The sequence below is a fragment of the Pleurodeles waltl genome, chromosome 3_1, assembly GCF_031143425.1.
Source record: "Pleurodeles waltl isolate 20211129_DDA chromosome 3_1, aPleWal1.hap1.20221129, whole genome shotgun sequence".
NCBI classification, from domain to species: domain Eukaryota; kingdom Metazoa; phylum Chordata; class Amphibia; order Caudata; family Salamandridae; genus Pleurodeles; species Pleurodeles waltl.
In genome coordinates this window covers 1,442,900,564-1,442,928,545 of record NC_090440.1, presented here as the reverse complement: position 1 = coordinate 1,442,928,545, position 27,982 = coordinate 1,442,900,564, and the positions used below count along the sequence as shown (strand labels likewise).

The following is a 27,982-nucleotide window of genomic DNA, read 5'->3' as shown; positions in this document are numbered from 1 at the left end:
TGATGGGGAATGCACCATATCCCTGGTTACTGATCCACTGCTGATAGCTCACTGTTGCATATTACAACATGCTATCTTTCTTTGCTGGTGTTAATCTTAATCAGCTCAGTGGTACTCGTTTTTTCTACCTCGAAAGATGAAATCATGAGTTGGTCTTTCTGTAGTTCATATTTGAAACGGGCATAGGTCAATCTAATGATCAGATGTTTTAGAAGGGGAGATGGCAGCAACATATTTCTTTGTTTTAGTGCGACAGAGCAGCATGACTCTACAGTATATGCACTCTTTATTTTGGTGTCAGGGTATCTTCTGACAGGAATATACACGCCCATTTTATGGAACTGATTTCAATGAGATTTGTTTAGATTTTGCTCTGCTTAATTTCCATAATACCTTTCCCTTCATTGAGGCACACAGCTTTCAAAGCGTACATCATCACACAGTCTTAAAGTGTAATGATTCAAAGCAGCAAGTGCTAATGAAACTGTCAGTATTCTATGTTTGGAATAGGTCTGAATTGTATTTGATGAAAAACTGCGGTCGCAAAAAATGATCAGGCATAGGATACCCCCGGCAGCAGCTAGAAAGAGAAAGCTCTTGTGGGAGAGCACGACATACTATAATAGAAAAGCACTGTAAAGGTCAAAAACAGTGCCGCCTGGGTATACATTTTGATTCTCTAAGAATGAGAGCATAAGAAGCAATGAAACTCGGAGCAAGTGTCCCTGAATTGTATCTGAACATGGAGCTCACAGCAGTACAGAAAATTCACATCCCATGTACATCCCTTGTCTTGCTGCAAGGCAGAGCTTTTGGTAAAATTGTTAGGGAGCACCAGTAAGATTCCTGTTACAGGTGACATGATTGATGAGTCTTAATGTAATGTTGTATTCACACAAGAACACACAAACCCCACCATTAACAGACCCATATGGCTCATTGTGACACATAGGAGACCTTACAAAATACTGCAGATTTTGAATAAGGCTTTTAGGTACAGTGTCCATGAAGGCACGTGCTTCTGGGCGGTACCTAGAGGGGGTCGGGTGCGACATTATTCCCGAAGAAGTACATTGTTAGCAGCGAAGTCAACCCTGCTGCATAATTTGCTCACTCCTACCTTTTGGCTGGACGGAGGAAGCTGACGGAGAAAAGCGGAAGGGGTGGAGGCAGTCCCAGAGTCAATCTCGGAGGTTTGTGAGGTCGGGATCGGACGCAGCGTGGGCACGCAATTTGTTGCTCTGCTGGATTGGTTTGGATGAATCTTACCCCCGTTGTGGCCGCAGTGGAGAGAAAGCACGGAGGAGACCGCAGAGACACAGATGACGCGGAAGACTGCGAGGGAGTGGCATCCAGCACGCGTCCAGTGCCTTTTGGTGACCTGCTGTGATCTGCTGCAACCCCCAGAGGGGGTGAAGAGTCGGAGACTGAGTAGGTTTGTGCCTCGTACCTGCTTCACAACCTCTTACGCCAGTTGTACTTCTTGCTTATTGACGTTTGGCTATTGACAATTGGCTATTGGCTCCTACGACTATGGTTGCTGACTGTTGACTAGTGACTCCTATTACTTCCTACTGTCTCCTTCTCCCTCCTACTACTTCTGGAACCTTGCTACTTCCGACCACAGATAGACATTCCGTGATACCTCAAGCTCTGCCAGGAGGCAGAGGAAAAGCAGTAAAGGCTGAGGGAGACCGTGCAGTAGTGGGGGGAGACTACAGCAGTGCAGCGTGGTCTGTCTGGTTGCCTGGCTGCCTGCGTGTTGCCTGCTTGTTTCAATTAATTAGCACCAGCGTAGTTATAATTATAAATCTATGCAATAAGTGAGGTTCCTGTCCAGCCTCTTTGCTCTCCAGCAGGCCTTTTAATTTGTGCTACCACCGTTAGCAGCATAAGTGGTCCCACCTGTCCACCCATCCAGAGTTTTGAGTTTTTACCTGGACCCGGAAACATTGTAAAATCTGCAACCATTGCTGTTTAAGTGTAGTCAAGGAGACCTGAGAATGGAAAGAAGGCTTAGAGCTGCAGGTCTCTGAGGTGGAGTGGAGGCAGCTGACATTGGGCCAGTGCGGCCTGCCCTTCTCAGGGGGCCTGCCCTCCCCAGTCCATACCCAGGAATCTCTCCAGCTTTACAGCCCTACAGTCTGGTTTGTGAGCAGTCATTGTAGGCGGCAGACAGCAGATATTCAACATACAGCACATACAGCATATACAGCATGCCGCCGAACAAAGCTCTGTCACGTGGTACATGTGGCACAAAGAAGGGATCGAAGGAAGGTTCTAAAATAAAGGAGGTCCCAAATGTGAATCAGCCTCCGGGGACAAAAGCTAGTAGCCAAGAAGGAGAGAATATATTACTGACATTGCAGCAAGAGGATGTTCAGAGAGACAATGAAGAAAGATCCGCTGTAACCCCATTGGGAGCATCAATTAAAGAATTTATGGGGAAATATTTTAAAAAGATCCCCAGGGAGTCACAGGTGTCAAAGGGCGAAAATATGTTTGATTCAAATCAGAATGAAACTGAACATGCCATGAGGAACGACTCTTAGACCTTCGATTCACTGCAGATAGAGGATTTTTTTTGGGGGGGACGGGCGGAGGAGATTATTGGGGGAGGCTGTTATTGGAACCTACGCAGTCCTCATCACCATGCCTCCTACCTCAAGTAAGGGATAGCGTCACGTCAGAGGAAAAATACCTGTGTTGTTCTGTATTAGAGAGAAAGCAAGTGAGGGAGGGTTTTGGAGGGGGTATTAAAGATCAAAGTAAAATGGACACACCCTCGCCCTCTTCTCCCTGGGCTAGGCAGTCCTCCCTTGCTTTAGATACTACTGCCATACCTGCTGAATACTTACTAGATGTAATGTTTCTAATGCAGAAAACTTTACAGGCTAGCCTAGAGGTACTGACAGCAAACAATGGTTTGAGTAAAATACACAAAAATCAATTACAAGGGATAACGAAGGAGTTGAAACAAATTAATAGCTGTATGCCCGTACTGACACGACCTGCACTGGAGAAAAGGGATCAAGAGACAGGTATCCCAGATGAGAGTAAGGATGGAGAGTTAGGAGAAACAATAAAATTAACAGAGTGTCCGTTAGTGTATATTTCTAAACAACCAATGCTAGTGATAAAAAAGGAGTCGAGGATGGGGAATAAGAGGATATAGACCCTATAGATCCCATTATAATGCCCAAGGAAACAAGCAAAGTAAGCAAAGAAACATTGGGTGCAAGGGGCCCATAGAGAGAGGGGAGAAGGTAGTTAAGGACAAGAAATTAAGAATAATCCATGGACAAGGTGTTTTGCTTTCACTGATGACCGAGCTGACACAAATTTCTGGAATGCACTTCTCAGTTCAAAGAAAACATTTATTATTATTTCACCATGAGGTTCCTAAAAGGAGATTAGTAGATTGAAAGCACATGTTTAAAAATAGTCACAGCAATGAAAGGAAAATATACCCAAAATGATTCTCAACTGCAATGTACACAGCAAATATATGTGGTTATATTATATCATAATTGCAAAGCAAAGAATAAAGTAAAAATTCATCACCGTAGGGCCTGCCAAGCTCTTCATCTTTCTTGTGCCAACAAGAAGATGACCCCGTTCAACTGCGAGAAAGAGATATCCACCCTCATGGGACAAATGTCAGGCATTCGACGACTAATCCTGACCGAGGTCTTGGAAATTCCACTGCTACTGAGCAGGGCCACCTTTTTATATCTTAAAGAACCGAAAAGGCTTTCTGGAGAAAATCCCTCCCATAAAAGAGAAATATTCAAGCATGCTGGCTACTGTAGGTCAGAGTTGGAAGGAACGCATTGAGAACTGGCCAACACCTCAAGGCATTTCTCCCAAGGCCAAACTTCCCTGCACTGAAAAAGCATAAGTCTGGTGCATACTTATCATGCTGACTGACTTAACTGTTCGGTGATAATATGTCCTAGCCCTTCGGTGAGAAAGAATATGAAAAACAAGTACAGTTTACCAAGTGGAAAAACACAGCTTAACTGCAATGTCTAATGCTACGATAATGTCGATAGGCAGCTAAACTGAATACAAAACGTAATCTGCAAATGGTGAACACTGAACAACTAATCCAGATGAAAAGTGGTGCAACACAAAGTCAGTGGTCAAAAATATATATTTCCTTACACAAGGGCAAGGCCGGGAAGTGGTTGCACCAAAAAGGGGGAGCACACCACAAAAGACACCTAGTATTACATATATAGAAGACATTCAGGTAGTAGAAGGGAAGAAGAATTCCCAAAGAGTGGTAATGAAAGCAGGAAAGGAAAATGGGAAAAAAGGAAGTCAATATCATTGGACGAGTGAAAAAAAAGGGGGAAAAGTGGAGATGTGGATACATTAATTTGCCAGGAGAAGGATAGGGTTTTATCACCACAGAAGGGTCTTGGAATTAAGAGGAAGATGTACAGTCCAGAAGGAAGTAAGAGTAGATGGATATATTTGGAACCCTGTGGAAGGGAGATTGGGAGAAAAGCGGCGGAGAAAGCTAAAGCCCCTGAACCGCACGCCCCTTCTAGAAGTTATGGACTTGTGCCCAAGTTTATGCGAGATTGCATCAGAGGACATAAAGCAAATGGGGTTTACCTTAAACTCCAAAGGGGCGGAATTGACAAAGGCCCTTTTTACTCTGAATGTGTCAGACAATTGGTATTGCGAGCAGAGATAGAGTTAATGAAAGAGGGTATAAGATTGGTCCGATTAACCCATGGACGTAACAGTTACGTCCTGGGCAGCACCGCTCGGGTGCCCAGGACGTAACTGTTACGTCCAGGCAGGGGCCTACGGGGGAAGAGCTAGCACTCCCCCCGGGGGCCTGGCTTCCCCCCTCCCCTGGGGAGAGGTGGAAGGGGAATTTCTTACCCTTCCACCCCATCCCCCCTCACCCCTCTCTGATGAGGTTGGCGCGTGATCAGAGGCTGCCCCCACCGCGCTGGAAGCTCGGCTCTTGCATTTCTCCTGCAATCACGTGGAGCGGGTGAGAGAGGCATGAAAGGAGAGGAAAGGCCTTTCCTCTCCTTTCATATCTCTCTCAGCATTTCTGCTGCCCGATTGTGATGCGATCGGGCAACAGAAATGCCACTAGTCACCAAGGATGGTTTTTTGTTGTTGTTGTTGTTTTGTTTTGTTTATGGCATAAGGGGAGCTGCCCCTTTGGCAAGGGATGCTCTCGGGAGGGGGGGGGGGAAATGTATTTGTAGCCATTATAATTATAATTAGGCTGATCTGCCCCCGGGGGTGGGGGGGCAGAAACCGCTAGACACCAGGGAACTTTGTTTTTGTTTTTTGTTTTACGTATATGTGGGTTGAGCGACCCCTTAGGGAAGGATCGCTCCCCTGGGGGTCAAATTGTCTTTAGGCCATTTCTGCCCCCCTTGGGGGCAGATCGCCCTATTTTTGTTAGGCCAATCTGTCCCCAAGGGGGGCAGAAACCACTAGACACCAGGGATTTTTATTTTTTTGCGTCAGTTTCACACAAGGGGTGACCCTTTAGGCAAGGTTCGTTCCCCTGGGGGCAAATTTATTTTAGGCCTTTTCTGCCCCTTTTGGGGGCAGATGGGCCTATTTTTGTTAGGCCGATCTGCCCCCTATGGGGGCAGAAACCACTAGGCACCAGGGATTTTTTTTGCGCCAATTTCATGCAAGGGGAGCGACCCCTTAGACAAGGGTCGCTCCCCTGGCGGGGGCAAACCTATTTTAGGCCATTTCTGCTCCCCTTGGTGGCAGATCGGCCTATTTCTATTAGGCTGATCTGCCCCTGTGGGGGGGGGGGGGGCAGAAACCACTTAGGCACCAGGAATTGGTGTGTGTGTAGGTGTGTGATTTGTTTGGGGGGCAGCCCCTTGGGCAAGGGTCACTCCCCATGGGGGGGCACATTACTGTTGGCCATATCTGCCCCCCCCCCCGGGGGCAGATCGGCCTATTTTTGGAAGGACAGTCTGCCCCCAAGGTGGCCAGAAGCCCACCAGAGACCAGGGAAGATTTTTTTCTCCAAAATAAGAGAGTGGGGGAATGGCCATACCCCCATCCCACATAAATGGGGCCAAAGTTGTTCTGCCCTCCGTTGGGCAGATGGGGCAATTACCCCGGATCCACTCCACAGGGGGGGTAGGGGGGGGGGGGCAGAAAGCATACTAGATGCCAGGGAATAAAAAAAATATATAGTGTGGTGGTGGCTACCAACCTGATGGGCCTGGTTATAACCCCACCCCAACTGGTAACATTCTTTCAGCTCTTCCTTCGCACACTAAAACATCTTACCCACGACAAGCAAGAAGATGTGATTATTTTGGGTGTTGGTTTTACATTTGGGCCATGAGAGCTTGGCTAACTCTCAAAATCGTCCCACTTGGAATGGTGAGAGCTGCACTTTTTGGACTTTGGGACGCTGCCATGTAGAAAAATCCACAAGACCTAGATACAGCTGAAAACTAAACATCTGGGTGATTCCATGGTGGTGTGCTTCACATGCACCCTACACCGTTTTCTTACCCACAATGCCCTGAAAACCTCCATCTTTGCTGACAATCACACATTTTTCCCACATTTTTTGTGATGGAACCTTCCGGAATCTGCAGGAATCCACAAAATGTCTTCCACCCAGCATTGTCTCATCTGTACTGATAAGAATTCTGCTGCACTTGTCAGCCTAAAAATGTTTTTTTCCAAACTGCCCTTTTGACCCGCTTTGGTTTCCCCTCAATTTCAACATGTTTTTGGCTCTTCCCTGTCACAAGCACTTGGCCCACCTACACAAGTGAGGTATGATTTTTACCAGGAGACTAAAGGGAACGTTGGGGGATAGGAAATTCATCCCGGTGCGGTGAGCCCACACAGAAATGTGGGGAAAATGTGATTTATTTATTTTTTAGCTAAATTTGCGGTTTGCTGAGGATTCTGAGTAAGAAAACACTGGGGGATCCACACAAGTCACACCTCCCTGGACTCCCCCTGGTGTCTAGTTTTCAGAAATGTCTGGGTTTGGTAGGTTTCCCTAGATGTCTGCTGAGTCCAGGACCAAAAACGCAGGTGCCCACCCGCAAAAACAGGTCATTTTGTATTTGATCATTTTGATGTGTCCAGATAGTGTTTTGGGGCATTTCCTTTCGCAGGCATTAGGCCTACCCACACAAGTGAGGTACCATTTTTATCAGGAGACTTGGGGGAATGCTGGGTGGAAGAAAATTTGTGGCGCCTCTCAGATTCCAGAACTTTCTGTAACCTTAATGTGAGGAAAAAGTGTTTTTTTGGGCAAATTTTGAGCTTTGCAAAGGATTCTGGGCAAGAGAATCTGGGGAGAGCCCCACAAGTCCCCCATCTTGGATTCTCTGAGGTGTCTCGTTTTCAAATATGCGCAGGTTTTGGTAGGTTTCCATAGGTGCCGGCTGAGCTAGAAGCCAAAATCCACAGCTAGACACTTTGCAAAAATCAGGTCTGTTTTCTTTGGGAGAATGTGATCTGTCCACGTTGTGTTTTGGGGTTTTTCTTTTCGTGGGGGCTAGGCCTACTCACACAAGTGAGGTACCATTTTTATCGAGAGAATTGGGGGAATGCTGGGTGGAAGGAAATTTGTGGCTCCTCTCAGATTCCAGAGCTTTGTGTCACCGAAATGTGAAGAAAAAGTGTTTCTTTTAGCCAAATTTTGAGGTTTGCAAAGGATTCTGGGTAACAGAACCTGGTGAGAGCCCCACAGGTCACTCCATCTTGGATTCCCCTAGGTGTCTAGTTTTAAAAAATGTGCAGGTTTGCTAGGTTTCCCTTGGTGCCGGCTGAGCTAGAGGCCAAAATCTACAGCTAGGCACTTTGCAAAAATCAGGTCTGTTTTCTTTGGGAGAATGTAATGTGTCCACGTTGTGTTTTGGGGTTTTTCTTTTCGTGGGGGCTAGGCCTACTCACACAAGTGAGGTACCATTTTTATCGAGAGAATTGGGGGAATGCTGGGTGGAAGGAAATTTGTGGCTCCTCTCAGATTCCAGAGCTTTGTGTCACCGAAATGTGAAGAAAAAGTGTTTCTTTTAGCCAAATTTTGAGGTTTGCAAAGGATTCTGGGTAACAGAACCTGGTGAGAGCCCCACAGGTCACTCCATCTTGGATTCCCCTAGGTGTCTAGTTTTAAAAAATGTGCAGGTTTGCTAGGTTTCCCTTGGTGCCGGCTGAGCTAGAGGCCAAAATCTACAGCTAGGCACTTTGCAAAAATCAGGTCTGTTTTCTTTGGGAGAATGTAATGTGTCCACGTTGTGTTTTGGGGTTTTTCTTTTCGTGGGGGCTAGGCCTACTCACACAAGTGAGGTACCATTTTTATCGAGAGACTTGGGGGAATGCTGGGTGGAAGGAAATTTGTGGCTCCTCTCAGATTCCAGAACTTTGTGTCACCGAAATGTGAAGAAAAAGTGTTACTTTTAGCCAAATTTTGAGGTTTGCAAAGGATTCTGGGTAACAGAACCTGGTGAGAGCCCCACAAGTCACTCCATCTTGGATTCCCCTGGGTGTCTAGTTTAAAAAATGTGCAGGTTTGATAGGTTTCCCTTGGTGCCGGCTGAGCTAGAGGCCAAAATCTACAGCTAGGCACTTTGCAAAAAACACATCAGATTTCATTGTAAAAATGTGATGTGTCCATGTTGTGGTTCCTGTCACAAGCATTAGGCCTACCCACCCAAGTGAGGTACAATTTGTATCGGGAGACTTGGGGGAACACAGGATAGCAAAACAAGTGTTATTGTCCCTTGTCTTTCTCTACATTTTTTCCTTCAAATATAAGACTGTGTAAAAAAAAAATGTCTATTGGAGAAATGCCCTGTAATTCACATGCTAGTATGTGCACCCCGGAATTCAGAGATGTGCAAATAACCACTGCTTCTCAACACCTTATCTTGTGCCTAATTTGGAAATACAAAGGTTTTCTTGATACCTATTTTTCACTCTTTATATTTCAGCAAATGAATTGCTGTATACCCGGTATAGATTGAAAACCCATTGCAAGGTACAGCTCATTTATTGGCTCTGGGTACCTAGGGTTCTTGATGAACCTACATGCTGTATATATCCCCGCAACCAGAAGAGTCCAGCAGACATAACGGTATAATGCTTTAAAAAATCTGACATTGCAGGAAAAAGTTACAGAGTAAAACGTTGAGAAAAATTGCTGTTTTTGTACCTCAATTTCAATATTTTTTTATTTCAGCTGTTCTTTTCTGTAGGAAAACCTTGTAGGATCTACACAAATTACCCCTTGCTGAATTCAGAATTTTGTCTACTTTCAGAAATGTTTAGCTTTCTGGGATCCAGCATTGTTTCACACCCATTTCTGTCACTAACTGGAAGAAGGCTGAAAGCACAAAAAATAGTAAAAATGGGGTATGTCCCAGTAAAATGCCAAAATTGTGTTGAAAAATGGGGGTTTCTGATTCAAGTCCACCCGTTCCTCAAAGCTGGGAAGCTGGTGATTTTAGCACCGCAAACCCTTCGTTGATACTATTTTCAGGGACAAAACCACAAGCCTTCTTCTGCAGACCTTTTTTCCCATTTTTTAGAAAAAATAGAAATTTTCACTGCATTTTGGCTAATTTCTTGGTCTCCTTCAGGGGAACCCACAAAGTCTGGGTACCTCTAGAATCCCTAGGATGTTGGAAAAAAGGACGCAAATTTGGCATGGGTAGCTTGTGTGGATGAAAGGTTATAAGTGCCTGTAGGAAGTTGGCTCTGTATGTGCTATTTCAAAGTAAGGAATAGCATGCACAGAGTCCAAGGGTTCCCCTTAGAGGTAAAATAGTGGTAAAAATAGATAATACTAATGCTCTATTTTGTGGTAGTGTGGTCGAGCAGTAGGCTTATCCAAGGAGTAGTGTTAAGCATTTGTTGTACATACACATAGACAATAAATGAGGTACACACACTCAGAGACAAATCCAGCCAATAGGTTTTGTATAGAAAAATATCTTTTCTTAGTTTATTTTAAGAACCACAGGTTCAATTTCTACATGTAATATCTCATTCGAAAGGTATTGCAGGTAAGTACTTTAGGAACTTTAAATCATAAAAATTGCATGTATACTTTTCAAGTTATTGACAAATAGCTGTTTTAAAAGTGGACACTTAGTGCAATTTTCACAGTTCCTGGGGGAGGTAAGTTTTTGTTAGTTTTACCAGGTAAGTAAGACACTTACAGGGTTCAGTTCTTGGTCCAAGGTAGCCCACCGTTGGGGGTTCAGAGCAACCCCAAAGTCACCACACCAGCAGCTCAGGGCCGGTCAGGTGCAGAGTTCAAAGTGGTGCCCAAAACACATAGGCTAGAATGGAGAGAAGGGGGTGCCCCGGTTCCGGTCTGCTTGCAGGTAAGTACCCGCGTCTTCGGAGGGCAGACCAGGGGGGTTTTGTAGGGCACCTGGGGGGACACAAGCCCACACAGAAATTTCACCCTCAGCAGCGCGGGGGCGGCCGGGTGCAGTGTAGAAACAGGCGTCGGGTTCGCAATGTTAGTCTATGAGAGATCTCGGGATCTCTTCAGCGCTGCAGGCAGGCAAGGGGGGGATTCCTCGGGGAAACCTCCACTTGGGCAAGGGAGAGGGACTCCTGGGGGTCACTTCTCCAGTGAAAGTCCGGTCCTTCAGGTCCTGGGGGCTGCGGGTGCAGGGTCTCTCCCAAGCGTCGGGACTTTGGATTCAAAGAGTCGCGGTCAGGGGAAGCCTCGGGATTCCCTCTGCAGGCGGCGCTGTGGGGGCTCAGGGGGGACAGGTTTTGGTACTCACAGTATCAGAGTAGTCCTGGGGTCCCTCCTGAGGTGTCGGGTCTCCACCAGCCGAGTCGGGGTCGCCGGGTGCAGTGTTGCAAGTCTCACGCTTCTTGCGGGGAGCTTGCAGGGTTCTTTAAAGCTGCTGGAAACAAAGTTGCAGCTTTTCTTGGAGCAGGTCCGCTGTCCTCGGGAGTTTCTTGTCTTTTCGAAGCAGGGGCAGTCCTCGGAGGATGTCGAGGTCACTGGTCCCTTTGGAAGGCGTCGCTGGAGCAGGATCTTTGGAAGGCAGGAGACAGGCCGGTGAGTTTCTGGAGCCAAGGCAGTTGTCGTCTTCTGGTTTTCCGCTGCAGGGGTTTTCAGCTGGGCAGTCCTTCTTCTTGTAGTTGCAGGAATCTAATTTTCTAGGGTTCAGGGTAGCCCTTAATTACTAAATTTAAGGGCGTGTTTAGGTCTGGGGGGTTAGTAGCCAATGGCTACTAGCCCTGAGGGTGGGTACACCCTCTTTGTGCCTCCTCCCAAGGGGAGGGGGTCACAATCCTAACCCTATTGGGGGAATCCTCCATCTGCACGATGGAGGATTTCTAAAAGTTAGAGTCACTTCAGCTCAGGACACCTTAGGGGCTGTCCTGACTGGCCAGTGACTCCTCCTTGTTTTTCTCATTATTTTCTCCGGCCTTGCCGCCAAAAGTGGGGCCTGGCCGGAGGGGGCGGGCAACTCCACTAGCTGGAGTGTCCTGCTGGGTTGGCACAAAGGAGGTGAGCCTTTGAGGCTCACCGCCAGGTGTGACAATTCCTGCCTGGGAGAGGTGTTAGCACCTCCACCCAGTGCAGGCTTTGTTACTGGCCTCAGAGTGACAAAGGCACTCTCCCCATGGGGCCAGCAACATGTCTCGGTTTGTGGCAGGCTGCTAAAACTAGTCAGCCTACACAGATAGTCGGTTAAGTTTCAGGGGGCACCTCTAAGGTGCCCTCTGTGGTGTATTTTTCAATAAAATGTACACTGGCATCAGTGTGCATTTATTGTGCTGAGAAGTTTGATACCAAACTTCCCAGTTTTCAGTGTAGCCATTATGGTGCTGTGGAGTTCGTGTTTGACAAACTCCCAGACCATATACTCTTATGGCTACCCTGCACTTACAATGTCTAAGGTTTTGTTTAGACACTGTAGGGGTACCATGCTCATGCACTGGTACCCTCACCTATGGTATAGTGCACCCTGCCTTAGGGCTGTAAGGCCTGCTAGAGGGGTGTCTTGCCTATACTGCATAGGCAGTGAGAGGCTGGCATGGCACCCTGAGGGGAGTGCCATGTCGACTTACTCGTTTTGTCCTCACTAGCACACACAAGCTGGCAAGCAGTGTGTCTGTGCTGAGTGAGAGGTCTCCAGGGTGGCATAAGACATGCTGCAGCCCTTAGAGACCTTCCTTGGCATCAGGGCCCTTGGTACTAGAAGTACCAGTTACAAGGGACTTATCTGGATGCCAGGGTCTGCCAATTGTGGATACAAAAGTACAGGTTAGGGAAAGAACACTGGTGCTGGGGCCTGGTTAGCAGGCCTCAGCACACTTTCAATTGTAAACATAGCATCAGCAAAGGCAAAAAGTCAGGGGGCAACCATGCCAAGGAGGCATTTCCTTACACAACCCCCCCCCAAACGAAAGAGGATGAGACTAACCTTTCCCAAGAGAGTCTTCATTTTCTAAGTGGAAGGAGCTGGAAAGGCCATCTGCATTGGCATGGGCAGTCCCAGGTCTGTGTTCCACTATAAAGTCCATTCCCTGTAGGGAGATGGACCACCTCAACAGTTTAGGATTTTCACCTTTCATTTGCATCAGCCATTTGAGAGGTCTGTGGTCAGTTTGAACTAGGAAGTGAGTCCCAAAGAGGTATGGTCTCAGCTTCTTCAGGGACCAAACCACAGCAAAGGCCTCCCTCTCAATGGCACTCCAACGCTGCTCCCTGGGGAGTAACCTCCTGCTAATGAAAGCAACAGGCTGGTCAAGGCCATCATCATTTGTTTGGGACAAAACTGCCCCTATCCCATGTTCAGAGGCATCAGTCTGCACAATGAACTGCTTAGAATAATCTGGAGCTTTGAGAACTGGTGCTGAGCACATTGCCTGTTTCAGGGTGTCAAAGGCCTGTTGGCATTCCACAGTCCAGTTTACTTTCTTGGGCATTTTCTTGGAGGTGAGTTCAGTGAGGGCTGTCACAATGGATCCATATCCCTTCACAAACCTCCTGTAGTACCCAGTCAAGCCAAGGAATGCCCTGACTTGAGTCTGGGTTTTTGGAGCTACCCAGTCCAGAATAGTCTGGATCTTGGGTTGGAGTGGCTGAACTTGGCCTCCACCTACAAGGTGTCCCAAGTAAACCACAGTTCCCTGCCCTATCTGGCATTTGGATGCCTTGATAGAGAGGCCTGCAGATTGCAGAGCCTTCAAAACCTTCCTCAGGTGGACCAGGTGATCCTGCCAGGTGGAGCTAAAGACAGCAATATCATCAAGATAAGCTGTGCTAAAGGACTCCAAGCCAGCAAGGACTTGATTCACCAACCTTTGGAAGGTGGCAGGGGCATTCTTTAAACCAAAGGGCATAACCGTAAACTGATAATGCCCATCAGGTGTGGAGAATGCTGTCTTTTCTTTTGCTCCAGGTGCCATTTTTATTTGCCAGTACCCTGCTGTCAAGTCAAAGGTACTTAGAAATTTGGCAGCACCTAATTTATCAATGAGCTCATCAGCTCTTGGAATTGGATGGGCATCTGTCTTGGTGACAGAATTGAGCCCTCTGTAGTCCACACAAAACCTCATCTCTTTCTTTCCATCTTTGGTGTGAGGTTTGGGGACTAAGACCACTGGGCTAGCCCAGGGGCTGTCAGAGCGCTCAATTACTCCCAATTCCAGCATCTTGTGGACTTCCACCTTGATGCTTTCTTTGACATGGTCAGATTGTCTAAAGATTTTGTTCTTGACAGGCATGCTGTCTCCTGTGTCCACATCATGGGTACACAGGTGTGTCTGACCAGGGGTCAAGGAGAAGAGTTCAGGAAACTGTTGTAGGACTCTCCTACAATCAGCTTGCTGTTGGCCAGAGAGGGTGTCTGAGTAGATCACTCCATCTACTGTGCCATCTTTTGGGTCTGATGACAGAAGATCAGGGAGAGGTTCACTCTCTGCCTCCTGATCCTCATCTGTTACCATCAACAGATTCACATCGGCCCTGTCATGGAAGAGCTTAAGGCGGTTCACATGGATCACCCTCTTGGGGCTCCTGCTTGTGCCCAGGTCCACCAGGTAGGTGACCTGACTCTTCCTTTCTAGCACTGGGTAAGGGCCACTCCATTTGTCCTGGAGTGCCCTGGGAGCCACAGGCTCCAGAACCCAGACTTTCTGCCCTGGTTGGAACTCAACCAGTGCAGCCTTTTGGTCATACCAAAACTTCTGGAGCTGTTGGCTGGCCTCAAGGTTTTTGGTTGCCTTTTCCATGTACTCTGCCATTCTAGAGCGAAGGCCAAGTACATAGTCCACTATGTCCTGTTTAGGCTCATGGAGAGGTCTCTCCCAGCCTTCTTTAACAAGGGCAAGTGGTCCCCTTACAGGATGACCAAACAGAAGTTCAAAGGGTGAGAATCCTACTCCCTTCTGTGGCACCTCTCTGTAAGCGAAAAGTAGACATGGCAAGAGGACATCCCATCTCCTTTTGAGTTTTTCTGGGAGCCCCATGATCATGCCTTTTAATGTCTTGTTGAATCTCTCAACTAAGCCATTAGTTTGTGGATGGTATGGTGTAGTGAATTTATAAGTCACCCCACACTCATTCCACATGTGCTTTAGGTATGCTGACATGAAGTTGGTACCTCTGTCAGACACCACCTCCTTAGGGAAACCCACTCTGGTAAAGATACCAATGAGGGCCTTGGCTACTGCAGGGGCAGTAGTCGACCTAAGGGGAATAGCTTCAGGATACCTGGTAGCATGATCCACTACTACCAGGATATACATATTTCCTGAGGCTGTGGGAGGTTCTAGTGGACCAACTATGTCCACACCCACTCTTTCAAAGGGCACCCCCACCACTGGAAGTGGAATGAGGGGGGCCTTTGGATGCCCACCTGTCTTACCACTGGCTTGACAGGTGGGGCAGGAGAGGCAAAACTCCTTAACCATGTTGGACATATTGGGCCAGTAGAAGTGGTTGACTAACCTCTCCCACGTCTTGGTTTGTCCCAAATGTCCAGCAAGGGGAATGTCATGGGCCAATGTTAGGATGAACTTCCTGAACAGCTGAGGCACTACCACTCTCCTAGTGGCACCAGGTTTGGGGTCTCTGGCCTCAGTGTACAGGATTCCATCTTCCCAATAGACCCTATGCGTTCCATTTTTCTTGCCTTTGGACTCTTCAGCAGCTTGCTGCCTAAGGCCTTCAAGAGAGGGACAGGTTTCTTGTCCCTTACACAGCTCCTCCCTTGAGGGTCCCCCTGGGCCTAAGAGCTCAACCTGATAAGGTTCAAGCTCCAAAGGCTCAGTTCCCTCAGAGGGCAGAACTTCTTCCTGAGAAGAGAGGTTCCCTTTCTTTTGCTGTGTTGCAGTTGGTTTCCCAACTGACTTTCCTTTCCTCTTGGTAGGCTGGGCCATTCTTCCAGACTCCAGCTCTACTTGTTCACCCTGTGCCTTGCACTGTGCTCCTGTTTTCACACACACCAGTTCAGGGATACCCAGCATTGCTGCATGGGTTTTTAGTTCTACCTCAGCCCATGCTGAGGACTCCAGGTCATTTCCAAGCAGACAGTCCACTGGGATATTTGAGGAGACCACCACCTGTTTCAGGCCATTGACCCCTCCCCATTCTAAAGTAACCATTGCCATGGGATGTACTTTTCTCTGATTGTCAGCGTTGGTGACTGTGTAAGTTTTTCCAGTCAGGTATTGGCCAGGGGAAACCAGTTTCTCTGTCACCATGGTGACACTGGCACCTGTATCCCTCAGGCCCTCTATTCTAGTCCCATTAATTAAGAGTTGCTGTCTGTATTTTTGCATGTTAGGCGGCCAGACAGCTAGTGTGGCTAAATCCACCCCACCCTCAGAAACTAGAGTAGCTTCAGTGTGGACCCTGATTTGCTCTGGGCACACTGTTGATCCCACTTGGAGACTAGCCATACCAGTGTTACCTGGATGGGAGTTTGGAGTGGAACCTTTCTTGGGACAGGCCTTGTCTCCAGTTTGGTGTCCATGCTGTTTACAGCTATGACACCAGGCCTTTTTGGGATCAAAGTTTTTACCCTTGTACCCATTGTTTTGTGAAGAGGCTCTGGGCCCACCCTCCTGTGCAGGTTTTTGGGGGCCTGTAGAAGACTCTTTACTATTTTTAGTTTTGGTTGTCTCATCACCCTTCCCCTGGGGAGTCTTTGTGACCCCTTTCTTTTGGTCACCCCCTGTTGAAGTCTTGGACACCCTTGTCTTGACCCAATGGTCCGCCTTCTTTCCCAATTCTTGGGGAGAAATTGGTCCTAGGTCTACCAGATGCTGATGCAGTTTATCATTGAAACAATTACTTAACAGGTGTTCTTTCACAAATAAATTGTACAGCCCATCATAATTACTTACACCACTGCCTTGAATCCAACCATCTAGTGTTTTCACTGAGTAGTCTACAAAGTCAACCCAGGTCTGGCTCGAGGATTTTTGAGCCCCCCTGAATCTAATCCTATACTCCTCAGTGGAGAATCCAAAGCCCTCAATCAGGGTACCCTTCATGAGGTCATAAGATTCTGCATCTTGTCCAGAGAGTGTGAGGAGTCTATCCCTACACTTTCCTGTGAACATTTCCCAAAGGAGAGCACCCCAGTGAGATCTGTTCACTTTTCTGGTTACACAAGCCCTCTCAAAAGCTGTGAACCATTTGGTGATGTCATCACCATCTTCATATTTAGTTACAATCCCTTTAGGGATTTTCAACATGTCAGGAGAATCTCTGACCCTATTTATGTTGCTGCCACCATTGATGGGTCCTAGGCCCATCTCTTGTCTTTCCCTCTCTATGGCTAGGATCTGTCTTTCCAAAGCCAATCTTTTGGCCATCCTGGCTAACTGGATGTCCTCTTCACTGGGGTTATCCTCAGTGATTTCAGAGGTGTTGGTCTCTCCTGTGAGGGAACCAGCATCTCTGACTATTATTTTTGGAGTCAGGGTTTGAGGGACCCTGTTCTCCCTAGATAGGATTGGTAGGGGGGAATTTTCCTCCAAGTCACTATCCTCTTCCTCTGAGTTGCCACCCTCAGAGGGGTTGGCCTTTTCAAACTCTGCCAAAAGCTCCTGGAGCTGTATTTTGGTAGGTTTGGGGCCCATTGTTATTTTCTTTATCTTACAGAGTGACCTTAGCTCCCTCATCTTAAGATGGAGGTAAGGTGTGGTGTCGAGTTCCACCACAGTCACATCTGTGCTAGACATTTTGCTTCTAAAAGTTGGAATACTTTTTAAGAATCTACAACTGGTTCTAGAATCTAATTCAAACTTTTACAAACTTTTAAACTCTAAAAGAAATGCTAAACAGGATCTAACACAAGGCCCTAGCAGGTCTTTTAAGAATTTAGAAAACTTTTCAAATTGCAAAAATCAATTTCTAATGACAATTTTGGAATTTGTCGTGTGATCAGGTATTGGCTGAGTAGTCCAGCAAATGCAAAGTCTTGTACCCCACCGCTGATCCACCAATGTAGGAAGTTGGCTCTGTATGTGCTATTTCAAAGTAAGGAATAGCATGCACAGAGTCCAAGGGTTCCCCTTAGAGGTAAAATAGTGGTAATAATAGATAATACTAATGCTCTATTTTGTGGTAGTGTGGTCGAGCAGTAGGCTTATCCAAGGAGTAGTGTTAAGCATTTGTTGTACATACACATAGACAATAAATGAGGTACACACACTCAGAGACAAATCCAGCCAATAGGTTTTGTATAGAAAAATATCTTTTCTTAGTTTATTTTAAGAACCACAGGTTCAATTTCTACATGTAATATCTCATTCGAAAGGTATTGCAGGTAAGTACTTTAGGAACTTTAAATCATAAAAATTGCATGTATACTTTTCAAGTTATTGACAAATAGCTGTTTTAAAAGTGGACACTTAGTGCAATTTTCACAGTTCCTGGGGGAGGTAAGTTTTTGTTAGTTTTACCAGGTAAGTAAGACACTTACAGGGTTCAGTTCTTGGTCCAAGGTAGCCCACCGTTGGGGGTTCAGAGCAACCCCAAAGTCACCACACCAGCAGCTCAGGGCCGGTCAGGTGCAGAGTTCAAAGTGGTGCCCAAAACACATAGGCTAGAATGGAGAGAAGGGGGTGCCCCGGTTCCGGTCTGCTTGCAGGTAAGTACCCGCGTCTTCGGAGGGCAGACCAGGGGGGTTTTGTAGGGCACCGGGGGGGACACAAGCCCACACAGAAATTTCACCCTCAGCAGCGCGGGGGCGGCCGGGTGCAGTGTAGAAACAGGCGTCGGGTTCGCAATGTTAGTCTATGAGAGATCTCGGGATCTCTTCAGCGCTGCAGGCAGGCAAGGGGGGGATTCCTCGGGGAAACCTCCACTTGGGCAAGGGAGAGGGACTCCTGGGGGTCACTTCTCCAGTGAAAGTCCGGTCCTTCAGGTCCTGGGGGCTGCGGGTGCAGGGTCTCTCCCAAGCGTCGGGACTTTGGATTCAAAGAGTCGCGGTCAGGGGAAGCCTCGGGATTCCCTCTGCAGGCGGCGCTGTGGGGGCTCAGGGGGGACAGGTTTTGGTACTCACAGTATCAGAGTAGTCCTGGGGTCCCTCCTGAGGTGTCGGGTCTCCACCAGCCGAGTCGGGGTCGCCGGGTGCAGTGTTGCAAGTCTCACGCTTCTTGCGGGGAGCTTGCAGGGTTCTTTAAAGCTGCTGGAAACAAAGTTGCAGCTTTTCTTGGAGCAGGTCCGCTGTCCTCGGGAGTTTCTTGTCTTTTCGAAGCAGGGGCAGTCCTCGGAGGATGTCGAGGTCGCTGGTCCCTTTGGAAGGCGTCGCTGGAGCAGGATCTTTGGAAGGCAGGAGACAGGCCGGTGAGTTTCTGGAGCCAAGGCAGTTGTCGTCTTCTGGTTTTCCGCTGCAGGGGTTTTCAGCTGGGCAGTCCTTCTTCTTGTAGTTGCAGGAATCTAATTTTCTAGGGTTCAGGGTAGCCCTTAAATACTAAATTTAAGGGCGTGTTTAGGTCTGGGGGGTTAGTAGCCAATGGCTACTAGCCCTGAGGGTGGGTACACCCTCTTTGTGCCTCCTCCCAAGGGGAGGGGGTCACAATCCTAACCCTATTGGGGGAATCCTCCATCTGCACGATGGAGGATTTCTAAAAGTTAGAGTCACTTCAGCTCAGGACACCTTAGGGGCTGTCCTGACTGGCCAGTGACTCCTCCTTGTTTTTCTCATTATTTTCTCCGGCCTTGCCGCCAAAAGTGGGGCCTGGCCGGAGGGGGCGGGCAACTCCACTAGCTGGAGTGTCCTGCTGGGTTGGCACAAAGGAGGTGAGCCTTTGAGGCTCACCGCCAGGTGTGACAATTCCTGCCTGGGAGAGGTGTTAGCACCTCCACCCAGTGCAGGCTTTGTTACTGGCCTCAGAGTGACAAAGGCACTCTCCCCATGGGGCCAGCAACATGTCTCGGTTTGTGGCAGGCTGCTAAAACTAGTCAGCCTACACAGATAGTCGGTTAAGTTTCAGGGGGCACCTCTAAGGTGCCCTCTGTGGTGTATTTTTCAATAAAATGTACACTGGCATCAGTGTGCATTTATTGTGCTGAGAAGTTTGATACCAAACTTCCCAGTTTTCAGTGTAGCCATTATGGTGCTGTGGAGTTCGTGTTTGACAAACTCCCAGACCATATACTCTTATGGCTACCCTGCACTTACAATGTCTAAGGTTTTGTTTAGACACTGTAGGGGTACCATGCTCATGCACTGGTACCCTCACCTATGGTATAGTGCACCCTGCCTTAGGGCTGTAAGGCCTGCTAGAGGGGTGTCTTGCCTATACTGCATAGGCAGTGAGAGGCTGGCATGGCACCCTGAGGGGAGTGCCATGTCGACTTACTCGTTTTGTCCTCACTAGCACACACAAGCTGGCAAGCAGTGTGTCTGTGCTGAGTGAGAGGTCTCCAGGGTGGCATAAGACATGCTGCAGCCCTTAGAGACCTTCCTTGGCATCAGGGCCCTTGGTACTAGAAGCACCAGTTACAAGGGACTTATCTGGATGCCAGGGTCTGCCAATTGTGGATACAAAAGTACAGGTTAGGGAAAGAACACTGGTGCTGGGGCCTGGTTAGCAGGCCTCAGCACACTTTCAATTGTAAACATAGCATCAGCAAAGGCAAAAAGTCAGGGGGCAACCATGCCAAGGAGGCATTTCCTTACAGTGCCTAAACGCAAACTGCCCCAAATAGCCCCAAAAATGGCCTGGCACCTGAGGGGAAAAGGCCTGGCAGCGAAGGGGTTGAGTGAACCAATGTTCAAGGAAAGTAATAGTAGAGCCCTTAAGTGCCATGCAGGTCTGTTTCCCAACCAAGTGCAGTATAACTTGGTAGGGTGTAAAAATCAAAGGACGTGTGTGGATGATAATAAGGGCAGATTAAGTGTAACTATTTCCACAGAGCACAATGACCCAAAGTTGAGGAACCGATTCAAGTCCCTTGTAATCCCCCTTGATAATACAGCGGGTGGGAGTTGAGTGATGTGGACTAGGAATTAGGTGCTTCGCACAGGCATTTGATTTTTTTTTTCCTGAAAATTTAAAACAAGATCTAGGAAGACTGGAAAAATATGATAAAATGTGTTTCCAGGAAACTTGGTTGTGGCAAGAACCTGAACCAGTAGATGGTTTTATGAGGCTATTTATGGGTGCAACACAGCAAGGTTCAGGCCATCCCTCGGGGGCCTAAGAACTCTGACTTCATCAAGAATAGCCAATAGAGGTAAAAACTAAATATTGCTGATTATTGATAGGACAAGTAGATCTCTATAATAATATCGGAGGGTCTAAACAGCTTATGATACATGATGTATATATACAACCAGGGATGATACATGATTATGATATCCAGTGGGGATTGTTTGAGGAAGTCTTGGAAGCAATATGCACAGATAAAGCAGAACATTTGATCCTGATGGTGGGAGATTTGAACCATAAATTTGACCCCAATAGTAGCGATAAAATGTATAAGGAGCTACTAGCTGCCGCACAAATTCCGCATAGTATTTTTCCAACTATAGAATGTAACCGCCCGGGACTTATCTCTAGGAAGATCATTAGGATCCCTAGGTCTGTTCTGCATAAATGGACGTATGAAGACGAATTGTCCAGCAAAGCAAGCCTTTCGAATAGGCAATCAGGAGTTCCCTATTGACTATGCCTTTAAAAATACTAGCCATTTTGGAGAAGTACAAGACTTCGGGATAGAGCACTTAGAGGGCAGTGATCATTGGCATCTTTGGCTTACAGTCGGGCCTGTAAATAATGCCCAAAGAGAAAGAGAGAAAGTGTTGACTTTGCAGGTAGAATACCCACATAGGATAACTACCCGAATTACAGAAAGTAGTTTAAAAGTGCTGAACAAATTGATAGTAAATTATAGAGATATCAGTATGGAGGAATACCAAAATCATATTTTTAAGGGGTACAATAGGGGAATTGAGTTAATAGTTGAATGTTTAAAAGTAAAGTTAAGAACAACGCAGGAGGAAACGACGAAGGGAGAGCTACACAGAGCTAACAAAAAAAAATGGTATAACCAGGAGTGTAGGAATCAGAAGAGGAAAGTGTGGAAATTAGAAAGGGAATTTAAGAAAAGACACACTACAGAAGTAGAACAGAAGCTCAGTCTAGCAAACCAAGGTTATAAAGCAATCTTAAGGCAGAGGAAACGGGAAAATATAAAAAGGAACTGGGAAGTAATGGTAGAGGTGATAAGAACTCAAAAAGTTAGGGGATTCTGGCAGGTGATAAGGGAGGAAAAAACTACAGGAACTATGCGGTGTTTGGTTGGTGAAGATGACTGGAATAAACACTTGTGCAATGTATATTCAGGAATGGACGTTGAGGGAGAATATGGAGTTAATAGGAAGATAAGTAGGGATGTAAGATCAGCTTTTTCCCTGTGAAAGATAACAGAAACAATTGCAGCGCTCAAACTAACGAAGGAGGCGGGCCCAGATAATCTTCCAGCAACAATAATAAAAAATAATATTGCCTGGTGGCCCAAACTTTTCTATGCCACATTTCAAAATTTTTTAGAACACGGTTGTTTCCCTGAGAATTGGAAGGGTACCATTATTAGGCCAATCTATAAAAAGGACGATCCAACACAACCAAAAAACTATCACCTAATCAGTTTATTAGATGTAGGCAAAAAAGTTTTCACAAAGTTACTGTTGAGGGAAATTAAATCCTGGGCAGAGATAAATGATTTGATACCGGCAGAACAAGGCGGTTTCAGGGAAGGTCATTTGACAACAGATCATTGTTTTAGTCTTTGGTCACTAGCAAAAAAGTCAATTGAAATGTGGGGAAACTATTTTGCTGTTTTGTCGATTTCCGTGCCGCGTTTGATTTGGTGGATAGGAAACTGTTATGGGACATGTTATATCGGTTGGGGGTTGATTCAGATATATTATTTCTCCTTCAGGGTCTGCATTCACATAATTGGGCCCAAGTAATTTTAGGTACGAGTGGTTCACTCTCAACTAAGATCCCTATAAGGAATGGGCTGCGCCAAGGTTGTGTCCTAGCCCCATTATTATTTGCTACATTTTTATCAGACTTACCAGGCTTGCTAAAGGAGGTTAAACTCTTATCTCCAAAAAAGGATGGAGTTCATATCTCCTGTTTATTATATGCGGATGACCTGGTGATAGTTGATATGACGGAGCTAGGACTTCAAAGAAAATTAGATGTGTTTAACTCTTACTGCCAAAGGAAAAAAATGGTAGTAAATATGGATAAAACAAAAATAATGGTATTAGGGAAAAAAGTGCATTTACCAATGTTTTGGGAGGAGAAAAAGTAAAAAAATATAAATATTTAGGCATGTGATTTGTTGGCAAGAACATATTGAAGCACTAAAGAATAGAGCTTTAACCTCAGTATGGGGGTTAAAACAATTTAGCAGTAAATATGGGGGGGCCGTCTCTTCATCTGGTGGTGTCTGCTTTTAATGCTGTGGTACGTCATCAGTTCCTATATGGGGTAGAAGTCCTATCAATATCTGGGAAGAAGAGCTGGGAGGCAGAAGAAAGTAAATGCGTAAAACTCATGCTATTGCCACCCTCGAGTATGATACAAGCTATACGGGCGGAATGTCAAATGACGGCATGGACCTACCAGGGAATGCAGGCAGCATTGACATTTTGGTGGAGCCTAGGAGAAGAGGGAATTTCTAAGATCACAAGATTATGTAAAATAGAAATAAAGAAAAGTGAGTTACACTGGGCATCACAAGTGAGAGGGCGGTTAGAAAAAAATGGTGTCCTCTGAGGGTTACCTGGAAACCAGTGGTGCGGAAACAAATTCCTAAGCAGGTGCTGCTAATGGTAAATGAAAGGGCAAGAGAGGCAGATTTAGAGTATCTGGAGAGGAAAACCTCCACCCGGTTTATGGTAGGTCGGTGGAGGAACGCTGAAGATTTCTCTTATAGAGAGGCCCTGCCAAATCCATGATTAAGAGGTGCAGTGTAGCAATTTAGAGTCAGGTTAAACCCCGCCTATACGGTCCCTAAAGCAAAAACCATACTTAAGGATGACCAGGGTTTATGTACATGCGGACTATAACAAAATTCACTGCCCAACACATTTTATTGGATTGTTTTGGGGTTTTGAGATGTGCGTAAGAAGTTTTTAAAACCAATTTTTAAAGAATATAATATTATAAACCGGGATCAAGCGCTTAAGCTATTAGTAGACATGAGATTTTTGTAATGTAACGTGTGCACTGGGCCGATTTTTAAATGAAATATGAGGGGTTTTAGTGAGGCTTACGGCTGCCGTAAAATATAGTATGTGAAGCTTATGAATTTATTGTTTTTAAGTTAGAATGAATGATTGTAATATAGAATATTGGTCTGGTATTATACCTAGGTTTAAAATAAAAGCATTGCCACTTTATTTAGAGCTGCCCCATATGTACATTATAAGAATTGTGGTTTTATTAGAAACATTAACGGATTAAACGGGTATGCACAATGTACCTTTTAAATCAGCAGGGAAATTAAATTAGTATGCCGGGTTTAGAAAATGAATTGATCCATCCATGTTAGGAGGTCATTATAAATGTTGTGAATTAAGAATATTGTATGGGGATGTATCATGCAACAGACTAACTGTATGAATTATTGTATAGTTACCCATATTTTGTACTTTTAAGGTTTTATGCCAAATAAAGAATTTATATGATGATACAGTGTCCAGATTATCTTTAGAAACTGGCTCACCGTTCTCCCCACCAGACATCTCATTTGTGTAGACACCGTGGTAATCTGCTAATAAAAGCTGATATTATTTGAGCAGCTTCATCTGAATGCTTGTCCTCCCTGTGGACACACCCATTCATTCCTTCAGGGGTCAGCTACTTAGTGCTCTTCAGGAAACACCTTTAAATGTCTGGTACACACACACACCTGTGACAGCCAGTAAGTGACTTTTGACCCAGACGGCGGGGGTACAGTTGATTTCGGAATTTTCCCCACATTCCGACTCCACTTAAGGTGACATAGGGAAAAGGAAAGACCATGCGGTATTCTCCACTTGTAGTGATAATTGTATTCATATACATCTTTCAGGGCATAAATCAGGTAATGTTCCCAACTTTACAGACTTACTTCGTAGTATTGTTTTTTGCCTTTAGAAATATATCAATAAATGCAAGAAGGCTGTTGGAAAACGTTTGAGCCATCTCTCTTTCTGGTTAACTTGCAAGATTTTACTTGGGAGGCAGAGTGCAGCACCGGGAAAGAGTACACAGACCAACTTCGACAGATATCCTTTGGGTCTTTGTTTATCACAGGTGTCACTGGACCTTTCAGAAAAGTTTTATTGGCTGCATATGGTTTTGACTGCATGAAACCAGTTAATAGCATGTCTATGTCTTTGTTGAAACGGTCAGTACACTTAAAAAAAGAAAATAACACTTTCTCGTTCTCATCATTCAATACATCTTTGTTGAGAGGTAGTCGGCTACATGACCTATTGCTATAATTGCACCACTAAAGCTCCAGGTATCCATTGGTATTACTAAATTTTTAACAATGACAATTTCTTGCGACCACCTCCCCACGAACATCCTTTTACAGTAGTATCAAAGGGTCAATAGTTAGATTAGTCTTTCCCATAGTCTTTGAATTTTTTGAAGAGAAAGCCGCATATGTTGTCAAATGTAAATCTCTGGTATATCTCCATATTCAAGCATATGTCAGAACTGTTCATTCTGGATGCAGCAAAAACAGCTGGCATGTAATCTGCAGGATAGGCCTGCCTTTTTAGAGACCATGTACCCGTTGTAATACATTGCATGCATTTTTTTCAGCTTACCTCCCCAGCACTTTCTGCATGTACACCACAATCATTGCAATGACTGGCTGGTTTATGGAGGAAACGTCTGTAGCAGTCTTGGGGATCGCATCCGGAGCCATTTGGGGCTGGCCCTTCAGCGGAGCTTTGGGGTAAGAACAATAAGTCTTTGCCATGTTTGAGGCTAGGTCGATATGTATCATTTTAAAACTGAGTGACCTGATCAGTGGCAGGTTTCTCTGTTCAGGGTGTAAATTTGACTGCAGGCCTATCGTTTTCCTGTTCCTGTGAACCTGGCATTGATTTTAATAGGCATGTTGTTGAGTCTCCGATTATTTTTGAGGGGTCTTCTACAAAGTAAGACTAAAATTCAATCTACTTTACATAAAAAATGCAACATAAACGTTATGTTTTAGCTGCCTTGTAATTTGTGTGAGATAGGCTCCACAAATAGTGGCTGTTCTTTTTCACTTTAGTACAGCTGTTTTCTTCCACTTCAGTCTAGAGGATTTCTGAACGAGATTGATTTTGCAGCATCTTGATTCAGCTGAAGCTCTGTTATAGATGGTGAAAGACCAACTGTAAGACCACACACTGTAACGTTTGCAGTAGAAAAATTGTGCCGCACTAAAAAAGGCATTGCAATTAGGTGTCGTACTCCAGCGAGTTTGTACAGTTTGTGCAGGACCTGCAATATGGTGCTCTCAGCTAGTGATGCCCTTGTCTTTGTTACAAAATACAATGGGCACCACGCTACAAAACAGAAAGAATGCTATGAGATGCAGGCCCAGCTATACCTGTAGTTTCTTTCCATACAAAATTTACCTTTTTGTGTACCTAAGAAAGACGCAAAAATCTTTGGGCGTCGTGCAGGACAATTGGAACTACTGCAGACATTCAACAGTACATTGGTGGTGGCGTAGTGTGTGTAAGGTATTGACCGAGACAAGCTATCAGAGCATCAAAAAATTGCATGTAATGGTGAGTGGAGTGGGGACAGAAGAAGAAGAAGCGTAAAGACAAGACTGAAGGGAGAGATCCTGGGCCTTTAGAAATAACAATATGGATCCTTTTTTCCTTTCTTTATGATTCAACGTTATTGTCAAAGGCATAGCATCACATCTAAAACTCAACATGTTTGATGTGACTGTTATTTGTATTTTGTTATGTAATCTACACTTTCGAGGGGGACATTTTCACATAGGCTTGCCAGTAAAATCTTATATAACATGCACTCTGGTAGGATGTTAACAGCTAAGGGTGCCTTTGAGCATGGTAAGCAAGGCACCATGCAAACATTTGTCTATGGTTTGGCACATCATCAGTGAACGCTGCTCTCCTTAAACATCCTAAATGGCCAGATCACTGCTAAGACACAAGCTTTGTTAATACCTGACATGCATACACAAATATAACCTGCACTTTCTAAATTTGCTATTGTTTCCACGCCTCTTAAAAAACCTTTTGTGATTCCATAGGCCAAACTTTTAACAAATATATAACCCTCCGCTCAGATTTGCCAAACTGATTATGATATGAACTGATTAAGAAGGCTGCACTAGAGACATTTATTGAGAAGCACCAACTTTTGGATCAGGCATAATCTGGACATTTAGATTCAAGTTGGTGTTAACTGATTCTCGGCTACCTTGAGAAATGGTCATGGCGCCAATGTGTGGGCTCTTGGCGTATTATATTTATTGGCAGCATGCGCCTTTTTTAGTCATGGCACTTTACTGTTTTGGTTAAGCAGTTATGACTTCGAAAATACAGCCCTAAATTGCATCAACTGTTTTTTTATAAACCAAATACGAAATAGAGCATTGCAATATTTACTTCGGCTGCTACTCAGTTGTTGAGATTCAAAGTTCGGCAGTCATTACCAATTTCACCCTTTCATGAACTGTTCCTGTGCCTTTAAATGCAACGTTAACAACAACTACAGTCAAACCATGCTGCACCTACTAAGGTGAAAGACCTTGATTACTTTTGGTAATGTGAAACGAATCTGACTGCATTTATCAAGATGCATTGGGGCCAACTTTTTGCTGGAGTGTGAGGCAGTTTGCTCCCTTTTTTTTTGCACTGTGTCGAATGACGGCTCCCTTGAGCTAACGGGCTGACGAGCCTTGGTGAGGCACCTGCGCACCAGAGTGGTACATAAACCTGAGAAGACGTTTGGTGGCATTTCAAGCAACCCCACAAAATATGCTGCTCTCTGCTGATGACGGGCGAAACCCAGAAACACGTGTCCAGAGATACACAGCACTTGCTGCACCTACTAAGGCGAAAGACTTTGATTACTTTTGTTAATGTGAAACGAATCTGACTGCATTTGTCAAGATGCATTAGGGCCAACTTTTTGCTGGAGTGTGAGGCAGTGTGCTCCCTTTTTTTTGCACTGTGTCGAATGACGGCTCCCTTGAGCTAACGGGCTGACGAGCCTTGGTGAGGCACCTGCGCACCAGAGTGGTACATAAACCTGAGAAGACGTTTGGTGGCATTTCAAGCAACCCCACAAAATATGCTGCTCTCTGCTGATGACAGGCGAAACCCAGAAACACGTGTCCAGAGATACACAGCACTTGCTGCACCTACTAAGGTGAAAGACTTTTATTACTTTTGTTAATGTGAAACGAATCTGACTGCATTTATCAAGATGCATTGGGGCCAAC

The 27,982-nt window shown here is 45.6% G+C and overlaps 1 protein-coding gene across 3 annotated transcripts in view; it reads left to right on the top strand.

Annotated features, from left to right (window-relative positions):
• Window positions 1-27,982, top strand: part of ALG9 (ALG9 alpha-1,2-mannosyltransferase) — a 956,626-nt gene that overhangs the window by 28,453 nt on the left and 900,191 nt on the right. For 2 of the 3 annotated variants that reach the window (XM_069225004.1, XM_069225006.1), the window contains exon 6: window positions 25,324-25,459. In XM_069225004.1, coding sequence (XP_069081105.1) covers window positions 25,324-25,459 — 136 coding nt within the window. Of the gene's footprint in view, window positions 1-1,300; window positions 1,436-25,323; window positions 25,460-27,982 lie in introns of those variants that run through there. The other variant, XM_069225007.1, reaches the window with a different exon arrangement.